The sequence below is a fragment of the Meleagris gallopavo genome, chromosome 1 (genome assembly GCF_905368555.1).
Source record: "Meleagris gallopavo chromosome 1, MGAL_WU_HG_1.1, whole genome shotgun sequence".
NCBI lineage: Eukaryota > Metazoa > Chordata > Aves > Galliformes > Phasianidae > Meleagris > Meleagris gallopavo.
The window spans coordinates 193,360,451-193,382,773 of record NC_139404.1 but is presented as its reverse complement, the minus strand read 5'-3'; the positions used below and the strand labels follow the sequence as shown (position 1 = coordinate 193,382,773).

Below are 22,323 nucleotides of genomic sequence, written 5' to 3'. Positions count from 1 at the left end.
GACACCCACAGCTCCATCAGTGCTCACAGCCCCATGGGGTGTGTGCAGGGATGGGGAACCAGCACCTCTCTGGGCAATCTGTGCCTCACTGCCCTTATTGTACCAACTCGTTCCTTATATCTAAATAAGGAAATCTAAATATCCCCTCTTTGGTTTGAAATCCCTTGTCCTATCACAACAGGTCCTGCTGAAGAGTCTGTCCCCTTCAGATATTCAAGGGGATCCCAACCCAAGCTCTCACTTTTCCTTGCACGGCCACACCTTTGAAATCAAGTGACTGCATCTTACATGAAAGCTGACACCAGCATTGCATTTTTGTCATAAGTGAAAATGGAACTAACTCATTGCTTCATTTTTATGCGTACCATCGGGTCTTGGAACACCTGGTGCACAGATAGCATGTGAAGGGTATTCAGATGTAGGCATATAGTAGCTCCTGTGGTGAGCAGCGTATGACCAAAGTCATCAATGCAATGGCAAGCCAATAGCTGCTTGTCTAAACTGCACGCTGTTCCTCCTTTACCCCCTCCACCACTGGATCTATTTCTGCTCCCGTGTCAGGATGAGCAATTACCCTGTCATGCAGACGAGAAAGGCAATCAAAGTGCAATGCTAATTTTCAGCTGCATTAGAAACACAGAAAGAAGGGAAGTAATGATTCCCTGAAGGGAGGAGAAACACACAGCGAGTCGAATAACATTGCTGCAACAGATAAGCCAGAGCTTCCATTTCATTTCCTGACCTTCCTTTGGAAACAGCCATTCTTCTGCACCGTGATTTGGGTGATCATTTCAGCAAATTCCAATAAAATCTTACCTGCCATCCCCAGTACTGCCTGTCTACGTCTTTTGCCTCAAGGACAAACCTTGCGGTTCTGATGCAGCTGAACTGCAGCATCATTAAAGCATGGCTGGAGAAGGGCCAGGACCTCAGGAACGGGAATGGAGCTTACAGGGCTTCCCAGAAAGTCAGGATGGGAGTTTTCCCAGCAGTTCCTGTACAGGGGACCACAAGGGTGAATGGACTTTGTGAGGACTCCCTCGGCAGCTTCTTCCTGGCCCATCCTTGCTGAAAGGCCTTTGGATTCCTACCCCATCCTGCTGCTGGATCTCTGGGTGGACTGATCTTATTATGGATTCATGCAATGCAATTATAGAATTGTAGAATCATTAAGGTTGGAAAAGACCTCTAAGACCATCTAATCCAACTGTCCACCTACCACCAGTGTTGCCTACTGACCACCTCCAGGGGCAGTGACTCTCCCACCTCATGGTCAGCCCATTCCACTGCTTGAATGGCACTCTTTGGGAGAAGTTTTTTTCCTAATATCCAACCTCAATTGCTTTGCTTGAGCCAAAAAGCTTCATTTTCCTCAACCTCAGGTAGCATACCTTGCTGAGCTAGGTTCCCTTCTTAAAATTCACACTGTGGATTCACATATAGCTTTTTCAGTGTGGTCTGCCACACTGTGATTCACGATGCTCATATTTACATGTGAGGAGCAGCAGAAAGCCACCATGCATATAGTAAAGTCTTTTGCTGAACTGACACCACTCTTGCTCCAACCAGCTGGAGAATAGCCATACAGCCCATTAAGGAGGATGTCAGCAGCACTTCGACCTGGCCCTGACCCATTTTCCAGGGGTGAACATGACATTTACAGGTGGGTTATTTCTGCAGGCTTGCTCAGAAATGCCAGGCTGTCATCACCCTGGGAACTTTTTTTAGCAGCCTTCACCAGTGGCATTAAATTCACTGACTTCAGAGGCTGGAGCATGCGCAGTGACAGCACAGCAGCTTCCAGAAGGTATGGCCAACATGTGGACCATTGGTGTCACAGCTTGGTGTAGGAATGGCTTCAGCTGTGGTTGCCAGAATGGGTTATTGAGAGCATGCCTTATCTTCCATTCTTTGAATGGAATTGGGTCTTTGGCTTTGGGTCTCCCAGTGGAATGAGGCGTGTTGTGGGCAGTCACCTTTTAGACCCTGGGAAAGTCAGCTGTTACAAAGTGAGTGTTGGAGTTGTGTTGAGTTGGATCGCAAATAAGATTGTTAGAAACCCAGTATTGTTTTCACATTTTCTTCCCTTTACCCCTTCCTCAGCAGAACCCATGAGCTTGTAACATCAAGGGAAATTCAGGCAGAAATAAACCAGCAAGTCTCCGTGAGGTTATGAGGTTCCAGGAAGGTTCCTGAGGTCTCAAACCCTCAAAAGAGGGTTTAAACTCTTCCAAGATCTCTAGATGAACTTTTTGCATTTAAAAATGGGATCTCCCATTATCTTTCCCCAGAGGCGATCACAGGAGTGTTGGCCCACAAGTAAGTGGGCCTTGGGTGCCCAGATGTGCCCTCTGCTCTGAATTTAAGGTCCAGTTCACCCTTTTCTGTCATACCTGGACCTCTCCACATTGCTCAGTGTCCCAAGACTGAGTGTTCCTTACAGAAAGTCTTGGATATCTCTATCCCAAGGCATGAGCAATGCCAGGTCTGTTAGCTTTTGGGTTGGTCTTCGGCAGCTCTGTGACTCTTTTAGCTTCTTGGCCCTTTGCAGTGTTCACTGTCCCCTTCAGTCATATATTTGGGACATTTTGAACATGAGTAATATTTTTGCATCCTTGTAAAACCATGCTGCATGGCCCTCGGGCAGCGCAATATCCATGATTTGTAGGCTGCTGATTCAAGCAGCTTTCATAAATGGATTGCAGCATGGTTCTGTTCTGCCAGAAGACTTGACTTCATCCCTTTCATTAATCATGTCTTGCTCACAGCCTGCTTCAGCCGGTGTTGAAGTTGCCCTGTTGGAGGCTCAGCACATTCCTCTCTTCTATACCAGTGCTGTACGTGACAAGCCTTACCCAGGGATGTATGGATTTTCACCCCTCCTCGGGCACCAGGAGCTTCATGACACCATTCACACTTCCCAGCGCGGCTTTACAGTAAATTATTGTGTACAAAATAATGGCGTGGGCATTAGAGGATAAAGCTGTCTTTAAGCACACACATAGGAGCTGCAGACTCGGTGCACTGAGGGACATGGGCAGTGGGCACGGTGGGGGTGGGCTGGGGTTGGGCTTGGGGATCTTGGAGGGCTTTTCCAACCTCAGAGGTCCCATGATTCTCTGAACGTGTTGCTGATATTTCCTTTGATAACTCTAAATATTCTCAATGTCCATCCGTACAGCCATGACTTAATTAAACCTCATCATCTGCTGCACTTTGGTGATGTTCTTTAGCTGTGTGTTCCAGAGGCTGACCAAGCATTGTCCTTGTTTGTAGATTTTCCACTCTTTCACTCCAGTGGATATTCTTTTCCTGTGTTAAAAGAAAGGAGGGAGCTGGAAAACACTTGGGAGAAATAACAGCTTCCCAAAAGTTGTAATTTGAGAGAGGCATGACTGAGAATCCCAGAATAATGCAGTACTTAATTTGGCCAAAATGTATATTTTTTCACTCTTTTTTTTCTTTAGAGTAGTATTAAAGAGAAATGTGATGTTCTGAAATATTCCTTCTGCAGCACTTTCATAGTAGTATTCATTGTCATTTCATGTCATCCTGATCAGAATGAGCCAAACAAATGGGATGGAAGAGAACTAAAGAAACTGAAGAAGTAAGTTAACGTTTGATTTTAGAGTGAATTGAGCCTTTCAGGTCAAACATTTTATAAAGGAATTTTGTTTTTCAGTGGAAAATTGGACTCTTTTCCATTTGGGGTTGAGCTGCCATTTTCCAGAGTAAGCTGCAGATCTCCCCTTGGGGAAGTTCCCCATCTCCTTGGCCTGTGCATTCGCTGTTTCGTACTTGCAGTGGGAGGAGGGAATCAGTTTGGGTCAGCACCAATAAAACTGCCGTCAACAGATTTCATTTAGCATCGTGGGCTGATTTGGAGCACATGGAACCTCTCCTTAAAGTCCTTTTTGAAGTGGTTGAACCTGACCCTGTTTCCCCTTCCATCCTCCTTTTGCTGGAAGCAACCAACGACCCAGGTGCTGTCGTCCCCTAAGATGGTCTGCACCTGCTGATTTGCAAGGTGCCTTCTCATCCTGAGATGGTTAAACTCCCATTATCCTCGCTAGAGTTTTTCCTGCTGCATTTGTTTTGCAATGTCTAATGTCTCATAACATCTTTTTTTGTTGGTGAGTTTAATTTCGATTTCCATTTGAGGTCAGCATTGAGTTCCTGATTGATTCTGATTATTCTTTATAAGGCTCAGAGCTGGACAGAAAATCAGGAAACCCGGAGTTTGCTGTTATTTCAGCTCAGCCCATTCATGCTGTGCAGAGATAGCAGTGCTTCAAACCTTCCTCAGCAAAATGAGGAGCAACAAAGAAAGCAGAACTGGGCATGTTGGGTATGGCCACACTGACACCAGCCCAGACTCGTGTCTCACCATGCAAAGGGCTTTTCTTAGGGTTTAGGTGAACTTTAAGGTTGAGCTCTGTGCTCTTCCAGACTCTTCTAGGAGTGGTGATACTAGAACCAATAGGTCACCAGTGATAGGATGAGAAGTTATGGCTGTAAGTTGCTCCAGGAGAGGGTCAGGTTGGATATTAGGGAAATTTTCTTCTCCAAAGAGTGGTGATGCAGTGGCACAGCTGCACAGGGAGGATGGGGTCACCATCCCTGGGAGTGTTCATAACCATGGGGATGTGGCAGTGAGGGACGTGGGCAGTGGGCATGTTGGGGGTGGGTTGGGGATCTGGGAGGGCTTTTCCTACCTTTGCGATTCTATGATTCTCACAACAGGGAAGGATAACGTTTTCAGTGCTCATTGCAGACTGCAGCTGGAATTTGCAACTTTTTGGCACCCTGTGGGTAACAGAGATGTTGAATAGTCCTGAAGGCGTTCCCAAAGCCTTTCTCCATGCTAGGGTAGTTTTACTGCTTTAAGAATAGCCAGTACAGTACTTCAGACAACTGGCACCTCTACTAGTGCAAGAATCCAAAAGCCCAGCTCTGAGCTGCTGCTTTTTCTCTCAATTCTTTGTTCTTGTATGGAGCATATCAGTGTTCAAAGGGTAATCCCTGAGAGCATGAGGTCTCAGTGTGCTGGAGGAGCATGCAACAATGCCATGCACCATTGGGACAACACGAGCTTGTGGTGATGTGAGACCACGTCAGACACTGTGGATGTGGTGGGGAGATCACGTCAATGTGATGGGGAGACATCAGACCTGGAGAGCAGTGGGCACAGCCCCGATCTGCCAAAGCTCAGGGAGCATTGGGACACCGCTGATAGCCATATAGGGTTGGGGTCTGGGGATGGGTCTGGGGGTGCTGTGTGGGGCTGGGTTTGGGCTCCGTGATCCCTGTGGGTCCCTTCTGATTCGGGGTATTCTGTGGTTCTGTGATTCTGTTCACAGCAGTGAACCACAGTGAGATGTATTTCTGGGCACTTACACAACCAGCACAGAATAGCCTGTGTCTGTTACAGCTGCCCAAGGAGGCTGTGGATGCCCCATCCCTGCAGGCATTCAAGGCCAGGCTGGATGTGGCTCTGGGCAGCCTGGGCTGCTGGTTGGTGACCTGCACACAGCAGGGGGTTGGAAGTGGGTGAGCACTGTGCTCCTTTGCAACCCAGGGCATTCTATGATTCTATCATTCTATGGGGATAGGCACTGAGATCAGTGTGCTGCACTACAGCTGTAGCAGATGGGCCTTTGCTCTAGATAGCAGAAATGCAGAACTGGGCACACTCAGTGCATGAGGGTGGTCCCAGCTGAGAGCAGCTGGTGCACACCAGGCATGGTAGGGCTTCATGACAGCATGGTCCATGCTCTCGCTTGTGCTTGCAGGGGCTGGCCATAGTGCAGTGCAGCAGTACTAAGATTGGTTGTAGCACTGCAGGCATCACAGCTCAGCTCTACGCTTGATCTCTTGCTTTAGCATTTTGGCAGCCCTTTTTCCCATGTGTCTGTCGTGTCTGTAGAGATCTTGGGCTTTCCAGGAGCATCCGTCTCTTTCTGTGTGTTTGCACAATGCTGTGCATAATGAAGATGCCAGACGCTATGGTAACAAACACGGTCATGCTGCTTCCAAGCTTTCTGTGAGCAGCAGAATGAACAAATCCTGGCTTGTCTTCCATCCTTAAAGTCCATCCCCTATGTGCATGGAACTGCTGCCTCCATCCTTTGTCTCTTAGCCATTTGTTTCGTGCCATAAGCAGTAGCTCAGGTTTACTGGTTGGCTTGTTGGTACATGTGGATTGCTTGACCACCTGTCTGTGGCCTGGAAATGAGTAGGAAAATGAATTTTACCTGGCATTCCCTCAGCTGAAGAACACCTTCTGTTCATTGTAATGCAGTGTATTGTAATTTTCACCTCCGGGCTTTCTGCTGCAAATACAATTGAAAAGATTGAACGGGTTCAGGAGTTGCTAGGAAGGGATCTGAGTGACAGACAGACTTGAACTTGGAGAAATATTGTATGATTTTGTTTCCGTTAAAAGCAATTGAAAATGTAATCTACTTATGGACCAAAAGTGGGTTTTAGAAAGAAGCTTCCTATCCTCTTTAGGAGCTGCAGCTGGGCATTACCTGTAAAACCACGTCTTTAATCCAGTTCTTTACAGATGTTTGCTATCCTTTTTTATCAAGCCTTTGTTTGGAAGAGGTGTTTTAACAATGGGCTGCAGAGGGATATCTGTAGATGAATGGGTGACATTTGGTGAATGGCAGCCGAGGGGACACAGATGAGCCCATTCATGTGTTTCCGTTCAGTGCAACACAATTCCATGAAGAATAGCATCCTTCATGCAGGCAGTATCTCTGGCCCTATCGCACTATTATCCCAAGCACAAGAAGGGCTTAATAGTAACAGATGAGGGAGAGATGTGAAGAAATTGGGGGAAAATATAGTTGTATCTGGAATCAACACTAAGGAAGGGTGGAGAGACGGACGTGGAATTTGTTTCATAGATATAACTGTCTAAATGAGCCCAAGGAGACATCCAGGTCACCCTAAGGCAGTCTCCTACCTCTGGGGTAGGAAAGGTTCTCTGGGCTCTGCAGACTTTGTGTCTGTGTTAAATACAAGGGCGTCCTGCAGATGTGGTGAGACCTTAATGTAGGCATTCCATTAATTGAAGGAGGAGTGTGCGTGTATTAAAGCTTTCCTGAGCCTTTGGCCTCGGTCCAACTGCCGACTTTTATTAAAGTAAAAGCTGAGTATCTGTGGGACCATTTGTCAGATTTGGTTGAAGCTGATTAAGATGCTGAAAGCTGTTAAGGGAAGGACTGGCGAGGACATAGTGCCCTGAAATGGGGCTCGGTGATGCATCCTATGGGGCAGCTAAATGGCAGGGACAGGGTCTGCAACCTCCCCTTGCCCCACAGGTCACAACATTAAGAACAGAGCCTTATTCTCCAAGGAAAAATCACTCTTTTGCAGAGGGCTTCTGCCACTGCTTTTGGAGTAACTCCTGGAGCTTGTGCTGGAGTCTTCAGGATCTGAAGGGACTATGGCTCTGGGCAGCCTGGTCTGCTGGTTGGCAACCCTGCACACAGCAGGGGGGTTGAAGCTAAATGATCATCGTGCTCCTTTCAACCCAGGCCATTCTATCATTCTATGATGATTCAAGTCTGCACAACTTATCTAAGGCAGCAACACACTGGGGCTTCTCCACTGGGGCATCTCCATTCTCTGATGAATGGGGCTTCTCCATCTCCATTCTCTGATGAATGACAGTTTTTAGAGACAAAATGAAATGGTTTGCTTCAAAACCACAAAGATGGTGGTGCTCTGTTGGGAAGAACTGAAAAATGCAAGAGAAAGATGGGGAACAGAATGTGTCCATTGACCTTTGAAAGACCTTTGAAAAATGTTTTCGTTTTTTGTTTGGTTTTGTTCTCAGAAGGCTGCAGCTCTGTCCAAAGGAAATGAAGGACTAATGTTTTTTCAGTAACTCTAGAATTCACCTTCAGCTAATAAAGAAGAAGCCATAGCTCACGATACATTATAAATATTGCATTACCACATCTGCTTGAGTTTACATCGGGGACAGCTCTTTTATTACTCCTTCATAGAGCTGACAAAAGTTGTTGAACATAACTTGGTGAAATATAGATGTGATGCACTTCAGTAGTGACAGGGTAAGGGCTAAGCTACAGGAAATTTTGTCTCCTCACTCTTCCCCCTTGCTTCTGGGGAAGGTTGTTGAGAAGTGTTGAGTTGCCAACAGCATGGAGCAGAACACAGGTTTTAATGTTTTTGCCTAAATAGTTTTTTCCACCCCGTGAGGGTCAGGAGCTGTTTGCAGGTAGCTTCAGCGAGGAGGTGATGCTGTACAGCCAACAAAGCATCCGAGGTTTCAAACAGAAGTAGCTATGGGTTGTGCAGTGCCTGGGACTGGCTGATTTCTACAGATCAAATTTCATTTGAATTTTGCCTAATGTAGTGAAAACTGTAAGGGCAAAACCCCTTCCATTAGATCTTGCTGAGCAGCGGGTTTTGTTCCCACGCCACCACTACTCTCCCCTTTCTTTGACTCACGAAACCTTTTCTTTCTTGATCTTCAGGAACGAGTTCAGACCTTGGATAGACGTCAAGCCCGTGAAGGCTATCAAAGCGAAGGCCCAGTACAAGCCTCCAGAGGAGAAAATGACCCACGAAACCAGTTACAGCGCTCAGTTCAAGGGGGAAACCAGTAAGCCTGCTCCAGCTGATAACAAATTCCTGGAGCGCAGAAGGATACGCACTCTCTACAGCGAACCTTACAAAGAACCTCCAAAGGTGAGGAACACAGCAGAAGGGCCCCAGGTCCACCCCTGCTCCTGGTAGGACGTGTCCAACACAGTAAGGTTGGGCTGAGCACCGCTTGTGTTCCTTCCTCTTACGTGGCATCTCCATTTCTGTCCAGTGGGTGCATCCTCAGGGCTGGCTTAGAATGGCTTAGGTTGGAAGGGATGTTAAAGGTCGGCTAGTTCTGTAGCTGGGGTCTAAGGTAGGTTGATGTACTTGGGAATCAAACTGTACGAAAGTGAGGGTAGGGTCCAAATGAACTGTATTTGGCTTTGTTATTTCCCAGGTCATTAATCTAGATGGCTTTCTCTTTTTCCCTATAAAGCTATTGACACATCACGTTACACTTTATCCCAGGAACAGCTTGGTAAGAGCCAGATCTTCATCTACAATTAACACAGAGAGCTCCACGGGTCCTGACGTTAAGCCCTTTGTGCTTTGGTTAAGTGGAGGATGTGTCAAGGAGGGCTTGGGCTGAAATCTCACCCAGTCTCTGTTTTCTCCAAGTAGCAGAGGATTTGCATGTAAATGGATTCAGCTTTAAGCCCGGGATCATTTTCCTTCCCAGAATTTGTAACTGCTTAGATTTGTGAGGTCTTGGTGGGATAGCAAGGCCAGCATGGAAGAGCTTAAAACTTCTCTTCCTTCTTCATTTTGAAGTGATCTCCCCTACTTTAGGGGCTTTAGAAACAGATGGATGCAGGACACTGCTGTAGACCTGGCTCAGATGCCTCTCAGTGCCCTGCACCCCAACTATCCCCAGGTAACTTGGATTTGTACCTGCCTCTTGGTTCTGAGCACTGTTTTTTGGCTTTCAACCCAGAGAAACAGCCCCTTTTGGGCTTGCAAAGCCCTCCTGAAGTCAGAGAACTGCTCCCTCCCTTCATGACAGGGCATAGCTGCATAGATAAGCAACATTCACAGTGCCTCTCGTCTAAATCCTGTTTTCCACCTGTCCTTGTGTCTCTCTCCCCCTCTCTCTCTCTCTGTGTTGTTTGGCCTTTCGCTCTCCATGCAGGTCGAAAAGCCTAGCGTAAAGCCTTCCAAACCAAAAAAGACCACCACAAGCCATAAACCCTTGAAAAAGGCCAAAGACAAGCAGATTGCATCTGGACGGGCTGCCAAGAAAAAGAGCGCCGAGACCTCCAACACAGCAAAGCCAGAGGACAAGGAGAAAAGTAAAGAGATGAACAATAAACTGGCTGAGGCAAAAGAGTAAATGTCACTGCACTTTCCTTTCTTTCTCTTTTTTCTTTTCCTCCTTCCTTTCCTTTTCTTTTTTCTTTTTTTTTTTTCCTTTGATTAAATAAAGGCCACAAAATTAATTAGAGGCTTCTAATCTGCTTTTTGTTCTGATTGTATTAGAAGCTTTTCTGTTTTATTTCCAAGGAGGATTAGCGAATCCTTGTTTCTGAGGTCAGGTTGTTCTGCTTTGCCTGCACAACACGGCTCTGCACAGAGTGAGGATGAGCGCAGGAGGGCTGTGGGAATGCATGAGGATTGTAGGAGATGGAGGTTATGGGTCAGCCGCCATTGTGTCCAACAGCCTGTCCCTGTCATTGGTCCTTCAGTGCCCACTGTGCTGCCAAGGGGCCGTGCTCTCATCCCATGAAGCCCTTTTTGGGATTAGGCTTGGTCGTCTCCCACTGGTGTCAGCAGGCCTTCGAACATGGAGAGGAGCAAAGTTCGTACGCAGTGCTGTGGGTTGCCATCAGTCCATTAGAACTGGTGGTGTGGCCAAGAGCCATTTCTTCTGGTGACACCAGTTGGAGTTTTGCTCCAGCGACGGGGAAGGAGATTCCATTGGAAATAAAGGGCCAAATCGTCCCCTGGCATAGCTGTGATAGATGTTGTTGCATCAGGGCAACTTCGCTCATCAGAACCACTTGAAGGCCTTGATACAAGATAGGAGTGAGGGAAGGCATTGAGGTCAGTTGGAGACTTCCCAAGTGTGTGGCTGGTCAGACCAGGTTATCTGCAGGCAGTTCTTCCCAATTGTTTCCCTTAGGATGTGCATCGTTTCTATTGTCTCTGGTTTGTTTTGAATCTTGGTCTGTTTTCTTTCCACCTGGAGTGCCAGTAGACAGAGCCAGATTCCAGAACAAGGTTTTGTTTTCAGATATGATTTTCCAAGGGTAGAAAGGAATGACTCTCCTAGGTTGGCTGGAGCCAACGGACACTGTTATTTTGACTCTGGCTGTTGAAGCTCATGCTGGCTTGTAAGCACCCTGCCAGGACCATAAACCTGTTGCTGGGATCCTCAGAGTGCCTTCAAGCAGGATCTCGGGTTTTCAGTGCTATACTGTTCCCAGCAAGACTAGTCTGGAAGCTACAAGCAGAGTGGGACCATTTGTTAGTGATGAAGTAGGCCAGCACTCACATGTTGAGGAGATCAGGCAGATTTCCACATGCTGGTGGGCCAGACTGGCATGGCACACTCCAGAATTTGGGTCATAGAGCCAGTGGGAGCCAGGTGAGGTGTGGTCCCAATCCAAATTTGCTGCGTAGCTCTTGGATCTGGTCTTAAATATATCAAGATTAACTATGATCTGATCAAACTGAGCTGTGAAACTCTCCTGTAGCAACTGCACAGAGAGGGTGCAAGTCAAGATAAAGGGTCCTTCTTTGTTTTTGCAGTTCTGTGTTTCCATCCTAACACGCAGAAACTTTCAGAGAGCAGACAATTGGGAAGAACGAAGAGAGATGGGAGGTGGGACAGGGGGGTGAAAGAAGAGGAATTTCAGAATTGTGTTGCTGTAGAGATGTTGGAGTGAGGAAAGTCTTGCTGCTAGGATATTTTTAGAGATGTGAAACTATCTAATAGGAAAAGAGGTGGGCTGAGGGGGTGAAGAGTCTCAGTTTTGGAATCTCACCCCGTTAGAATTGGATCTTTTGGAAACATGTATGAGTGATGGGCTAGGAGGCTGAAGAAAGTTTCGGAAGAGGAGGTAAGCTCTGTGATATACAGATAGTGACATTTGCTGGCCTTAGTAATGAATAAATGCCAAGTTCAGTGTATTGTGTGATGTGTCCTGTTTGCCTTGCGCTAACAGCCTAAAGCTTTGAGTATAAGTAAGTGTAGTGTTCTGAATTCAGTGGTGTATTTCCAAGCTTAGCTGTGTTAGAACTGTGTGCTATGAGCTAGTCAGGTTGTGTATGTGGAAAATATATATTCATATATAGAAATATATATATTTAAGCCTCCGATATTTAGGAGGAAACCAGGGAAATCCTCCAGGAAGTAAAACTGTGGAAATCTTTGCGAATGTAATGCATTTTTGATGTGCATGCTCCATGGAGACGCTGACCTGTCCATAGTGGCCATTGCTTTTCTGAGTGCTCAGAATCCCCTGCAGCACTGCTGGAGTGCAAAGCTCAGCTCTGCCTGCAGAGCGGCTCAGCAAAAGGCTTGCATTGAGCTTGCAGAGGGGAGTGCTGTCCCCAGCTCTTCCCACCCCAGCACACGAGGGACAGCTGGCCAGAGGAGCCTGAGCTTCCAGGACTCTGTGTGATTTCTTGGCATTTAGATGCTCCAGCCATCTTCACACTCTACAGTAAAGTCCATTCTTGTCACAGGATATAGCAACAGCTGTGAAGATGACGTGTCACAGCAGGCAGAAAGTGTCAGGTAGGCACGTAGTTATCAATAGCCCTCCACGCCATAAGAAAAGACCATGCAAAACCATTCTTGGAATTATTTTTTGGCCCCAAGTTTCACATTTGAAGAGATAGTGCAGTTACCACCATTTCGATTTGAATTCAGTGGTAATTAATCCCTTGATTCAACGGGAACCAAATTTTGCCCAAAAGACTGTCAGTAAGAGCCATGCTCAGACCATCTACACCAAGCATACCCACAGTCTGGATCAACTACTCGATATCCAGGTCTTCAGGATTGCTTCTTCACCACAGCATCCATCGTGGTGTTTGCATTAAAAATGCACAGTGAGTGGTCAGAATATGGCTTCACATTTCCTTAATACATGATGGTTTGGGTGGCATCCAACTACAAAGCTAGACGTGAAGGGTTAGCCAGCCAAAGCTCCTTCACTGGAGACACCTTCCAAGAGCCATTGATCTGCTTTGGACGCCTCTTTGGGTGGGATGAACGACCCTTGGAAGGTTTCCATTTTTGCAGAATTAAAATGAGAAACTCTCAGGGCCTCCATCTCCGGTAGCCACAAAGTAGAGCTATAAATTCTGGCTTTTGCTCCACCTGCACCAGGTCTTCAGCATCCATCTGAGCACACAGTTTTAGCTGTACGTTTGATGCCAGGAACAGCAGCAGTCAGGCCTCAGGCTGAAATCCCACACTGCTCAACCTTCCACTGACTTTACGCCCATCCTGACCCACTCAGGTTTATCAGAAGAGAGACCAAATCTCTGCCGTTTCAAGTTCACTTTGGACTCTGAGCTTGTCAATCCCACTGGGAAAGTGCTCTGCTGTTCTGTGTTTCCAGCTACCACGACGCTGATTCTGTTTCACCGCTAACTTGTAATATGTTCTGCTTTCCTTGTAAAAAGAAAAAAAAAAAACCACAATGTCATGCTTTCTACCCTGTGAAAGTTCCTATGCTGTCGGTTGCTTGCTTTCTCATTTTCACTGTATTGTACTGTTACTCCTTTCTGCAAAATGGTGCTAATTGCTTACCGAGCTCCTGTTTTCTGACTGCTTTGCACACCGATCACCTGCTTCTTCATTTGCAACGCGTCTGCTGTGAAAACATGGCTCCCATGAATTCCACAAACTCTTGCCTCTTGGAGGCAGATAGGAAGTGTCTAATTAATATTTTGTGGCCTGGGTTTGGTTGCATATCACAGGTTGTCTCTTGTAACGTGCGAAGCACACCTCTTCGTGGTGCTTTTTCATTCTTGCTGTTCGTATGAGAATGACACACACACACACACACACACACACACACACACACAAATTAATGTATAGCCAATTGATTGTGACGTGCTTGTGATCTTTGCTTGCTCAAAGGGTTTTTTTTCCAATGATAAATAAATGCTAAAGACGAATACCACCTCCTTGATCTTGTTTTCTCGATAAGAAGCACAGTTAAATGAAATACCCTTCCAATCATAATCAGATTTGTGTTGCTAGAGCTGCCACTTCCATGCCTGCCATAGGGACAACTGAGCTGTTGCAGCCTGGCTCCCTTTAGAGGGCTGCTACCCTCAGCCTAGGCTGACCCGAGAGCTAAGCGTTTGCAAAGGTGAAGATGGACAGTGAAGTCGTGTGGACGGAGCAGGTAGTTTGCTTTCATTTTCTCTGTACCCATGGCGTGTCGAGCAGAGGGTTTATTTGGTGAGTGCCACGCATGCAGGCTGGTGTCCGCGTTGCATTGCATCAGGGAGCAGAAACCACCAAGAGCTGGAGGGAGGGGAGATGCTGTGGCCCCGTGGGTTTTAATGACTTGCCTTTTCCCGACTGCCTGCAGCTTTTGCTTGTGCCCCAGACCACATGAAGGACCCACAGGGGGTCGAAGGGCTATGAGTCCTTGCTGAAAGGAGATGGGAAATGCTTGGGTTGAGCCCTTTCAGCATATGGCCAGGCACTTGGCAGCATCTGTGGAAATGCAAAGCGCTGATTGATGTACAAATGGCAATGCTGACTATATGGAGAAAGTGTTGATTAAGAAGAAAACAGGGCTGAGGGTGCAGCTTGGTTTCAAATGGTGAAGTCTGCTCTTAGTTTCATCTGTTTGTTTTTTTCTTTACCCTTAAGCTCCTGCAGTTCTTATTTTTAGCCATATTTTCTCTTTCAGTGGATATCCAACATCCCTGCTCACCTGGGAATAATTGTCTGCTTTGGGGCTGTCTCTTGAAATCTCTCCTCCAGCATTGCACTTCTGTCTTCCATGAAGCACCAACTCTCTACTGCAGTTCTGTTTCTGGGTGCTATTTTCCATCTCTCTCTGGTTTACAAGTCACTTTCTGACTTTATTCTACCCATGTGACTACATGCTGTTTTCTGATGTCGTGCTGTATCAGCATGCCTTCCCTCTCCCTTCTCCACCAGCTTCATCTGCTCATCTGTCATGCATACCTACATGAGTTCTGGAGGGTTTCAGTCGAGCTGTAGGTCCTGGGATTCATCATTTCACCCCTCCATAGCTGGAATTGGAGAAAACGTTCCACTGTTAAAGACTGGTCATTGATGGGGCTTGTCTGTAAATGCCAAAACATGTTTCCACCAAGATGCAAAGGTAGAGTGTGGATATGTGATCCACCTGGTCCCACCCAGCCACCCACAATCCATATTGTAAAATGTGCCCTCGCTGCCCTGTTGCTCTCTGAGCTTGCTTATCATCACAAAGCCTGCACCTGGAGGGCAGGATGCTTTGCTAGGAGACAAGGACTGATAGGGTTGATGACGGGCATGGAGACCTAGGATCCCTGTTCTTCAGTCATCCCTGTCTGTATCCACTGCTGCTGTCTATCTCGTTAATCTTTGCCAGGTCATTAATGACTGGCACTGCCCACCAGCTTCTAAAGGCTGTTATAAGAGTGATATCACTAGAAAGTTCTGGAAATGAGTTACCAAAAATTTGGCTAAGGTCAAAGGATGAGTAGAGAGGGTTTCATCTGCTGATGTATCAGCCCTTATTCCAAAACAGCCTCTTGTTTCTCAGCATCCTTTGGATTTTGGGTTTATTTAGAGCTGTGCCACTGCAGGGACCTTTTAGGAAGATGTCTCTGCCATAGCTGGTACCTCTGGGCATCCGGGGAATAATCACCAATCCCAAAAGCACATCAACATGAAATGAAGAGGAGAAGTAAAGAAAGGAATTCCCTGGTGTGACTGTGAAGATGTGACCATGTTCAGCTCTAAGAACATCTCTAAGATCTCTTGCATTGTTGCAAAATACTGTGATGTGCAGACACCGACTTCAGCTCTCTTGGTAAGTTTGATCCCAGTGGGGTTTTAACAGCCTAATTCCATTTGCTCTTATTCACACGAGCCTTCGGGGTGGGAAGTGATTCCACTAATGTGACTGGGTCTGCTCCCAAGCTCTGCTGCTGGCTGTGAGGGCCACACAGCTCTGAGCATTTCAGGATGGACATTTTCTGTGGAATGGGGAGATTGCTTGTGACCAATGTTATTTTCTGTTGCAGGATACCCTGGAAACAGTTCCCTAATCAGGGCTGTCATGTGGAGAAGATGTGAGCCCAAGGATATAAAGACAGCCTGTTAATGGATGGAAGGCATCTTCATGGTCACTAAAATGCCAGTTCTCCCTGCAGGATGTCTGCTCCACAGAAACCAACAGCGTGGACCAGCTGCCAAAAAAGTGATGGATGAGGAGCAGTGACAGACCTCAGGGGCATGTGAGAGCACAGAGGCATCATAACCATTCCCTCAATGTCGTTTATTGAGCGAGAGATGGAGAAGGGGGAACATTTCCAAACTCCTCTTATTGTCATCAGCCTACCTCCTTCCCTCCCATAACCTGAGCTATGCTGCAATCCCCAGCCCCTCTGAAGAACCAATTCTTCCCATATTTCTTTGGGAGTCAGAGACCTACGTGCCTTTCCTATCTCTGAGGCCTGGGTCCCAGCCAAGGGTGAGGAGCATCCTCCATAGGGCACAGTAGAGAGGAGCTCATCATACAGTGGCAGTCAGATCTGCCCCCGTTAACCAAGCAGCTCCCAGGAGGGAGCTGATGGTGCCAGTACCAAGTGGACAAGATAATATATCCTGAAAGAAGTCCCTGGTTGTGAGTCTGACCTGCTCTGAGCCTGGTTCAGGATTTATTACCCAACTGAGGACCAATTTGGCCATGGCCACCTTGTTGTACTCCAAAAGATTTGTCAGCTGTGACACAACCAGCAGGCACCTTTAATGGATTAGTGCTTTGGGGCAGTGGGTGTCCAATCCAGTGCTTCTTTGAAGCTCTGGAACGGGCTGCCCAGGGAAGTAGTGGAGTCTCCACCCTTGGAGATGTTTAAAAGATGTGTAGATGTGGTGCTTGGGGTCATGGTTTGGTGGTAGATGGCACTGCTGGATTAATGATTGTAACCGATGACCTTAGAGGTCTTTTCCAACCTTAATGATTCTATGATTCTATTTTTCCTTCATCTTTTCACTGTCTGTCCCACAACAGCTTCCCCAACCCTTTGCTTTCTCCCACTTCCAGATCCTCTCTCCTCCAGGGCTTCCTAAATACCCAGCTTCACCAGGAATCTTCTCCTTCCATCGTCCCCAAGTTATTGTTGTCTCATGCTTGATCTCATCTCTCTTGGTCTGTAAGCCTTTTTTCTTTGCTGTACTGTGCAGTAACGTGCTCTGCTTGGAATAAACAATACTCACCAACCGACTGCCCTTTCTCATTTCTTGGTGTGGCTTCAGTAGCTGTGTCTGCAGTGCATTTTGTCTGTCCTTGTGGCCAGTTCAGCAGTTGGTCTTGCTACCACAGCTCTACCTGTAGTCTTTTGGGATGGCTCTGCTCATCTTGTTGTGCTGTGGTACCTTTTTTTTTTTTTAAATTATTATTATTTTACAGCCTCAGTGACAAGTTTTGTTGTCTATTTGGGAGCCCCTCATGTTCAGGGCACCACGACTTCCTGTCCTTTTCAGTTTTGGTGCATCTGATAAGGTTTTACTTTTCTCCAGTGCTATGCAGAGATGTCCTGGGCTGGCAGGTGACACAACAAATGCAACCTAGGGAAACAAGGGAGAAGTCTTGTAGCTCAGAGCAGAAGCAGCTGATGTTAAGAAAAATTTTTTTTCTGTAGCTCAGGAGAAGGTGGTGCGAAAGGAAATGTTTCTCAGCACAATATAGAAAACAGCGAGCAGAAGTGGAAAGCTAAGCAGATATCACTCTCAAGGGAAGAAGGAAGCTGGCTGAGCAGCAGAAGATGTATCAGAGATGGATGCACAGGAGGCTTCTTGAGGACCAGAAGATGCCCTGAACATCAGCTCCTTCCATCCCAGACTAGGGTTGGATCCATGGTCTCTCCAGCCTGTGAGTACAGCAGGAGCACAATTGAAGCCTAGAGATTTCATCGAGGACAAATGAGCCCTGCAGCTGGGTTGTGCTTGACTTCCCCAAGCCCTGAGGATTTTGGTACAGATACAGAACAGACACAGAAAGAAAAAGGATCGCTCGTGCTGGGCAGTGCCTTCCATGTCTGCACACTACTTCTGTACTTTCATGGTGCCTCCTCTGCCTCCAGGCTTCTACTTTTGACTACAGAAGTGAACCAAGTTCTGGAACAATCTTCTAGGTTAGATCTGGATCCATGCTGAAATTGTTCATTTGCTTGCTTTAACTTAGAGCTTCATCTCCCACTACCTGGTGCTGTGGCCCTTCCCAAGGAATGTAGCTGAGACCATTATTGAGTACAATACTATGGCTGTTTCCCAGGACAAAGAAGAATTATTTCTGTCTCTGTTATCACAGAAAACAAACTTTGTTGAGCAAAATGCAATAAAGCATTCGGAAGAATCGATTTTCCACCTTCTCTGACCTCATTGTCAAGATGTTTGTCAAGGAGCTGATGAATTCTTATCTTCCAGGCAAAATGCAAAGTCTCAAATCTAGGGAGCAAGTCCTTCACTTGCCACTGACGGCCCTCAGTGGTGTAAGGGTCTTCAGACTGTTCCCTCACTTGGCTAAGCCAAAGATCAATTGTAAATGTTGCTGCCTGTGTGCTAGGATTTGTTGTATTTCATTATCAAGGTTCTTTTCAACCCACCAGTTTGCATCCTCCCACTGCGCTCTTCCTAACATTGGTATCCAGGGCTGGATTCTCTCCTCCTGGTGAGAGGCTGTGCAGTGCTGTGTTGTCTCTGAGTGCCAATTCCCAGGGAAATTAATGTAATTTCCTCCCCCTGCTATATTCCTTCCAGTTTAAAAGAGGTTCTGAATGAGCTTTGCAATCATACGATTATGTGCATTCAATGCAAACAAAGAAGAAGGTGGGGGCTGGGAATGGGGCACAGCCTCCTTTTCTTCCAGTTATGTGGCTGAAGGATGCACAGAGTCATTGGAAATAGGCCAAGAGATTACAATGGAGCAGTAACCACCCTGCAGACATGCACAGTGTGCACCAGCTTTCCTGGCTGCCTCTGAGACGGGGGAATTCCTCAGATAACTTGGGCAGGGTTGAACACTAAGCGAAGGCAAGAGTTGGGATTAATCTGGCACTGAGCTGCTGCAGCCTGGAGCATCACAGGAGGACGGGCACAGGAAGACCTGAGCTCTGGCCTCACTGGGCCATCATCATTGACTAGACCATCATCATTGACCATCATGACTAGCCGTGGATACCTGCTTTGTTCCTGGGAACCTGGAACAGCTGCTGGCAGCCTTGGGTCTGCCCATACCCTTGGACATGTTGACTGCTGGAGAGCATACGCAGGCTTTGGACAGCTTTCCAAAGAGCTGCCCTGCATTTTTCCTTAATCCTTTCCTTTAGGGTGCTGGGCTCACCTAATTCCCAGTTATGGGAACCTGTAGGCTGGAAGGACTTGGTAACAACATTCCTACACAAGCTGTCTCCAAACAGAGCCCACTGGTCACACTGGGAAGAGGCATTGCTGGCCTCTGCCAACAGCATCTGACAACAGAAGTCTCTGCAGTGTAAGCACGAGGGGCAGGATGAGGGTGAGTATTGGAGTGAGAGCTGCCCTGCAGGAGCTCTCCACGCTATGCAGCCCCATGAGCTCACACAGGCACGTTGGTCTCACATCTGGGTTGCTGGTCTTGTTGGCCAAGGAGATGATCACTGTTCTCTTGGCCCTGGTGTCATCCTCTCCTTCCTCCCTTTAAGCTCAGGATTGGGGTTGCTCCCTACGCAAACCCAAGGTGAGGATGGGGAACTCAGGTTAACTCCATAATCCCTTAACGTAACCACCATGCCAAGCAACCATCTTACAGCTGAACATGTTTCTTCTGCTTCTCCATTTGCTTTCTGCATCCTCACAGATCCCTTCCCATCCATCCCATCTCTCCTCAGCCCCGAAGATCCTCTTTTCTAACAAACACAGATTTCCCTATTTCCCACAGTCTTTTCCTTCTCTGTCCCTCCCTCCACTCTCTCTCCAACAAGACCCATCCTTCCCTTCAGCACCCATCCAAAACTTTTGACAGCATCTGCCCCAACTCCAGAGCAGTCTTTTCTCTTGCTCCACCTCATGTTTACTTGCTGTAGCTTACCCATAGCATATGTAGCATAACTGAAACTTGGTGCTTACACTGAGGCATCCCTTCTATTTTACCCCAGGCACACAGCTAATCCAAACAGAGATCCTACACCTTGGTGTCACGACCACCTCCTGGTGTCTTCTGGGGGCACTGAGGAGGAGGGATGCTCTCAGGTGGGGTTTAGGGCACATTACTTCTGCTTTCTTTTTTATCTGCTGTTTTAACAGGCACTGGGTACTTCCTGAGCAGCACAAGAGCCTTGCTCCACTGCTCTGTAGTGTTTTCACCACCCACCTAGAGTGAAACAAACTGCTTCTTTGTGAGACAATTTTACAGCGAGGTGCTCTTTTGATGCAGGTTATAATCAATTGGCAAGCATTTTTCATAGCTGACGAGTGAGCCTGATCCTGGTTCTAAGTGAATTAGAAGCTCCAGCCCTCTCAGTGTAACGGGCATCTGTGAGTTTTGAAGCATCTCCTTACAGGGACCAGGACCAGGTTCACCAACCATCTTGAGAACATACCAAACATGCAGGGCTGCATGGGGAGTGATCTGTAGAGTCAATAGTCATGGGTTAAATTCCATCTCGGGGGTGGCATTTTGCTGTGGGACATGAGCCAGCTGCTCTTACAGCTTTGCAATGATGATCTTTCTCTGCTTACAGGACCCCTGAAAAAATCACTGGTGCTACAGACCAAGAACCAAGTACCTTAGTGCAGGAGCAATGCACATGAAGTTGAGCACTTTCTTCTGAGTGGCGGTTGGAGCAAACGTATAGCCTGCATGAAATGTGTATCGTCTGGTTGGCATACAATAAACCTGATGAGCAGAGTTGAATGATAATTTCTCTTGTCTCTCAAATACCGAGAAATCACCAGGATCTGTATAATGCAGTTAGCATGACTGTGCCTTGATTTATATTCAGTAAAGTCAGAAAAAGAAAATGGGTCCAATGCTCCCTTTATTCATAGCTGTGGAATAGCACTGGTTTCATTGTTCTCTCTGGTTAATGTGGACAGCAGGGAACTCAGATTCATGTCCATAACTCATGGGAGAATCATTCTGGATTTCAGACATTATCCTGGAAGTGTAGCTGGTAGGATCAGCAGGTCTTGTCAAAATCCTTGAAAGGCTGAAAGCTCTGTAGGGACATGGTTTAGGGGGCATGGTGGTGATGGGTTAATTAATGGTTGGGCTTCATGATCTTCAGGGTCTTTTCCAACCATAATGTTCTATGACTCTATGATATCTCCATCTTCTTTTCTGGGTGAGGCTGTCTATGTCCATGCCATGTATGCAGCACATAATGAGAGATGTAGCCCTGACCTACAGCCTGTCCCTTATAGGTGGCCAACAACATGAAGCATCCAGACTTTAATGAACACTTCTAGGTTTAGACCAGGGCGTTGTGACACTTGGAGCAGGGATTTAACTTTCCACAAGCCCTAACTGTTAGCAGAAGACTGCTTTTTCCTCTTGAATTTACTCAAGGCTGTACCTCAGAGGTGGGGAGAGATGGGCATCATCTATGGAACGTGGCAGCACCAAAACCAGAGGCTGGTTTGCTGGGTCCTGTTTAGAAGGGAACTGCCTTGAGCTTGGAGAAGTCATTCAAGCAGTTCAAAGTGTAATCACAAGTCCCTGGGCCCGATACACCTCCTCTTCCCATATTTATGCTCCTTGTATTCAAACTCCTGTGTTGTGAAGAGTAAATCGAGAGTAATTCCAGCCATGGCTGGACCAACTTTAAAAGGAGTTCCAACGTGTAGCAGATCCAGTCTCCTTCACCCAGAGACCCCTGACTACTCTTGCTATTTGTTGTTCATACTGTACTGCTGCTCTGTGGTGTCCAAAATCCCAAAGGTGCCAGAATGGTGGGATCTACCCAAAGGACCTGGGAGGCAAAGTAGTAACCTAAACACACCTCAAGCTCCAGAGATCTGTAGTGTGAGTTCTTCTTGGCAACAGCAAGGTTGGAAAGATTCCTCTTTTCTTGTTAAAGGGAATTATACACAGAGGAATATTTCTTGTGACGTGACTTGTACAAGCCAAGAAGAAATCAGAGCAAATCCAATCACTGAGCCATTGCAAAGCACCTCTGAGAAGATGTGAATAGTAACTAATGAAATATTCAGCACAAAGGAAAGTAGATTACATGCCTGTGGATAATAGCGCTGAGTATGCGCCTCGCTTACTAGCTGAAGGGTCCTTGTTACACATGATTAAGTTATTAATTTTTTTTTTTCTGTCTAATTACCATGATCACACAATTATTAGAGAGGAGCTCCATCCAAAATGTCAGCGCCAGACGTCGGAGGCCTGCAGGAAGTTTTGCTCCAGATGCCCAGAGCTGCAGGTATCCCAGGGCAGTGGGACCGTGGCCATGTGGGCTGTTGCTTCCTGATGCCTTGGAGCCAATCCTTGTCTCTGG

The 22,323-nt window shown here is 46.9% G+C and overlaps 1 protein-coding gene across 1 annotated transcript in view; it reads left to right on the top strand.

The window, feature by feature from the left end:
• The window catches only part of MAP6 (microtubule associated protein 6), a 35,828-nt gene extending 15,056 nt beyond the window's left edge, over positions 1–20,772 (top strand). The window contains exons 2-4 of the mRNA XM_031552108.2: positions 8,514–8,727; positions 9,755–9,951; positions 20,557–20,772. Coding sequence (XP_031407968.2) covers positions 8,514–8,727; positions 9,755–9,951; positions 20,557–20,626 — 481 coding nt within the window. The 3' untranslated portion in view covers positions 20,627–20,772. The remainder of the gene's footprint in view (positions 1–8,513; positions 8,728–9,754; positions 9,952–20,556) is intronic.
• The last annotated feature ends 1,551 nt before the right edge of the window (positions 20,773–22,323 follow it).